Here is a 4,160-nt window from a genome sequence, read left to right on the forward strand (position 1 = left end):
CTCTGTGGCAGTGGGAAGGCTCTGCCCGAAGCGGCCGTGCCTTGCATGGGGCAGGGCACCGGCCTCCCCAGTGTGGACACTGGCTCCATGGGGGCCGCCCCCAATCAGTTCCACCCTCTCTACATGCCCGGTCTGGAATACCCGAATTCGGCTGGGCGGTACCACATCAACCCGGGCCTGCAGGGGTTCGGCCCTGTGATGGGGGGGAAACCTCCTCCTCCTGCCTCCCACCCCCAGCATTTTCCCCCACGGGGTTTCCAACCAAGCAGCGCCCACCCCGGTGTCTTCTCTCGGTACCGGCCACCCCAGGGCATGCCCTACCCCTATCAGCCGCAGCCTCAGCCTTCCTACCACCACTACCAGCGACCGCCCTACTACGCCTGTCCACAGGGCTACTCGGACTGGCAGAGGCCTCTCCACCCCCAGGCCAGCCCCAGCAGTCACCCTGCTGCCCACGCGGCCCTGGCCAGACCCCCTTTCCCAGAGCGGGGCTCGGCCAGCGGCCTGCAGGGCTGTGAGGCTCTGAGCGCCGCCCTGGCCTCTCCCAGCCGCGTGGACACAGCCAGTGCCAAAGAGGTTTCTCCGAGCGACGGGCAGGATCTGGGGCCTGAAGACGAGAAGTCCGAGGAGTCCCAGGAAAGACCAGAGAGTCCCAAAGAGTTTCTTGATTTGGACAACCACAACGCAGCCACAAAGAGGCAAAGCTCCGTGGCAGCAGGGGAATTCCTCTATGGAGCCCCGCCACCGCACCTGGCTTCGGGGATGGGATTCGGCCCGTCGGCTTTCCCCTCCCATGGGGTGATGCTACAGACTGGCTCTCCTTATGCATCCCGTCATCCTGCCAGTCACTTCCAGCCCAGGACGTACGGATCGCCCATGAATGCTCACCTGTCTCATCATCCAGCCCCTGGCCAGCCCAACGGTCTCTCTCAGGAGGGACCCCTGTACCGCTGCCGAGATGAGAACATAGGTCACTTTCAGGCCTTGCTGATGGAGCAGAGAGGCAGTGGAGGTGGCATGGGGGGGCCACCCCAGGACTTGTATAGACCCTCGGGGTAAGATCGTGTTTTCTGTGAGAAGGCAAGGCGGGAGGGGGGTGATGATGTCTGGGTGATGGTAAGTGTTGGATATCCTTGAAAGGACACGAAATCGGAGGGGATGGCAAGCAAAGTTGAAAGGCTAACAGGATGACTCTTAGACCCTCGGAGTAAGAGGTCTCTTGAGCTGGAGAGACAATCTCATTGCACCTCCTTAAAACAAGTAGCAATCGCTATCATGGAGACCTGTTGGCCTGTCCCATCCTTCTCCACACCAGTGCTTTGTTTTATCTGACAGTGTTTATTAATGTGTCATCCACGGTTGTGCATGTCTTAGTCAAGTAGACTCTTACCATTTTCCTTGCAAGTATTTTATTGCATCTTTCTCACAGTGTGGCAAAGCAGCTAACTGAAGTGGAAGTTAGCCTCTTGTTATGAACTCCTTTAATGTTGCCTTCTTTTCCCCCTCCTCCTGCTTTGTCTTTCCTCTCTGTCTTAAATTCCTCTCACAGAAAATTACTTCTCACTAAAACACTGCATATTACATTTTGCTCCTAAGTGCAAAATTCTGCTACTCCAAAAATTCCCTATTCAGATTTTATATATGTGCTTAGCCTCTTACTGTTTGTCATAGTCCTAGCATGACAGTCCTTCTTCTAGTATTCTGGGACTTTGGCTTACAACTAAGCTACTAGGGGAGTGGTTTGGATTAAAGGTTGTGTTTTGGGGGGAAGCCAGAAAGAACACAGGAGATGCATGCTTGTATGCGAATGTTGTATGTATGTATTCAATGAAGTGGACAGGATGTGCTCTGGATGTTCATGTGCTAAAATTCTCTCCATTCAACCTGGCTCCAGAATGCAAATGCATCAGGCTCAAGTTCCCTTCCCGAAGATGCCTACAGCAACCATGTCCCGGGAAGACCTGACGTCACAAAAACCACCAGCGTTGCCTCTGGATCAAGTAAGGGCTGCTAGAGAGAGCAGAGTTGAAATGAGAGTCTCTTTTCCCAACAACCCTTCTGGTTAAAGGAGTGAAGTGTTTGAGGAGAGTGGGAAGTACTAGAGAAAGCTGGGAAGTGAACTACTGCTATGAAGAGGAGTAGGAGTTGTCTCTGTAAAATGTCACCTAGGTGGACCGATAGTGCTAGTTTTGGACTGGTTGCTTGCAATCATGAGATTATTCTTTTTAAGCTGCCAGATAAACCCTCCAACTCTTGTTCTTTCTCTTCCAGAGCTAGTCCAAGGAAGAAAGGATCTCACAAAGATGAAAGCCACACATGATTTGGACAAGGGGGAGGAGGGGCAGAGCTTTCTCCCATCCTCCCCTCGCCCAAGCAGCATGTAGCTTCCTGGGCCTGTGGAAAATCATGCCGCCATGGCTTTTGTGTTGGAAACCTGGAGTGGTGCTGAGCCTCAGCCAGCTGAGCAGCTGGCTCGCCACCACAGGGCGAGCATCGCAAATTAGTGGCTTTCCATGACTGGAGACTGCGTCTCGTTCAGGGTTTGAGGGATTTTTTGGGGTGGGGAGGGTGGGGGCGGGGGCAGAAACTTTCATTGACTGCTAAACTCAGGTATATTTTTCAGGGTGGAAGAGGACGATGATGGAATTTTACTTGTAGTATTAATGTGTGTGTTTTGGAGCTGGATCCAGTTTACAGAATTTAACCTGTTGCCTTTTTAAATAAATTTCTGTTGTTGGTGAATGTATTGTACATAATGAGGGAGGGAGTGGGCCCAGCTTGTAGTGGGCTTAGCACTGGAGGAATCCTTAACTGTTTACAATCATATCACACTGAAATCTTTCAGGATAGAGCGAGGGTTTGGGGGGAGTGGGGAGAGGTGACAGAACGCGTGGTGGTTGACTTGCCATCCTCCTTCCTGTCCTCTACAACCGAGACACAACCCAACAGTTGGTTGACTTGATAGCAGGAATTGCTCAGGAGCATAACATGTCCTTCTCTTTCTCTTCTCTTCTCTTCTTCCTCCTTCCCTTCTCACCCCACCTCTGCCCTTCTGGATCCAGGGCCTGAGTGCACCTCCAGCTCCTGTCATCATGGGGGAACAAGGAATCCAGGACCAGGAATTGAAACCAGGACAGGATACTCATTCTATTGTCCCTTCTGCTAGTATAGTACCCTTCTCCCTGCCTTTCTGGTAGGAGAAATGTATGCTCTGGAAAACAGAAAATGGCATAGCTGGTCATCTTCTTTCGGTGTAATTGGTGGAGCAGCATCTATCCAGCAGAACAAATTCTGTGCAGACCTGTGCTGCCCTGCTGCTGCCTGAGGAGTGGAGCCAAGTCCCCACCTTTCTTTCTCTGTCCCTTGGCTATATTCACTTCTTAGCAGCAGCAAAGCAGAGAGTACCCCAGGGTTCCTGACCACTCTTGGTTGCCTATGAAAAAGGAGTATGAGGCTGCTTTGGGGGAACAGTTGGTTTGCTGTAGTGTGAGCCATTTGTTGGCCTATGGAGTTGGATTTGGTGTGGAAGTTGCAGGTGAATCTGAAAGCACCGATTTGGAATTGAATGTCGAGGTGGCGTGGCTCAGCGGATTGAGGGACACGAGGACCATGTGCTTGAGTTGACTTGGTTTACCTTTGTCATCACTGATGCAGTAGCATCAAGTCCTCCAGGGCTGGTGGCAGCTTTCCTCAGAGGCTGCATGCAGTCTGCAGGGGCTTTCCTAACCAGTTGCAGTACAGCACTGGGGAACTCCTGCTGATATTCAAATGTAGGTTTGATGAATGAGTTTGGTAGGAATCTCATCTGCAGGTGTTTATTCACATCTTAAACCTAATAAGGAAACGCACTTGATTTTTCTCAGAGGAATACTCTTTTATTCTCAGATGAGCTGGGGTAAAACAAAGTGGAGTTGCCACATGACAAGGTTGGGCAGCAAAATCTGCTGGGACCACAGCCCTAGTGCAGGCGGCCGCTTGCCCTGAGGGACAATGGTATGGTTAAAACAAGGTTGTGTTAGACAAATTGTGCTAGCAAAAACACGAGTGGCAGCAGAAGTGAGGACAGTGCAGCATGCCCTTTAGTTTGTAGTGTCAGCTAGGGGAGGACCTTCATCTCCAGCTTCCTGGAGACGGCTTCTGTTTGCTTTGTTTTCTTGGAT

At 51.5% G+C, this 4,160-nt stretch overlaps 1 protein-coding gene across 1 annotated transcript in view; it reads left to right on the forward strand.

Moving 5' to 3' along the window:
* Positions 1-2,712, forward strand: part of CECR2 (cat eye syndrome chromosome region, candidate 2) — a gene marked incomplete at its 5' end in the record, with an annotated part of 23,010 nt that extends 20,298 nt beyond the window's left edge. The window contains 3 exons of the mRNA XM_008945233.1: positions 19-1,055; positions 1,895-2,000; positions 2,272-2,712. Coding sequence (XP_008943481.1) covers positions 19-1,055; positions 1,895-2,000; positions 2,272-2,277 — 1,149 coding nt within the window. The remainder of the gene's footprint in view (positions 1-18; positions 1,056-1,894; positions 2,001-2,271) is intronic.
* Between the last annotated feature and the right edge of the window lie 1,448 nt (positions 2,713-4,160).

This window comes from Merops nubicus, unplaced genomic scaffold (genome assembly GCF_000691845.1).
Source record: "Merops nubicus isolate BGI_N331 unplaced genomic scaffold, ASM69184v1 scaffold19568, whole genome shotgun sequence".
NCBI lineage: Eukaryota > Metazoa > Chordata > Aves > Coraciiformes > Meropidae > Merops > Merops nubicus.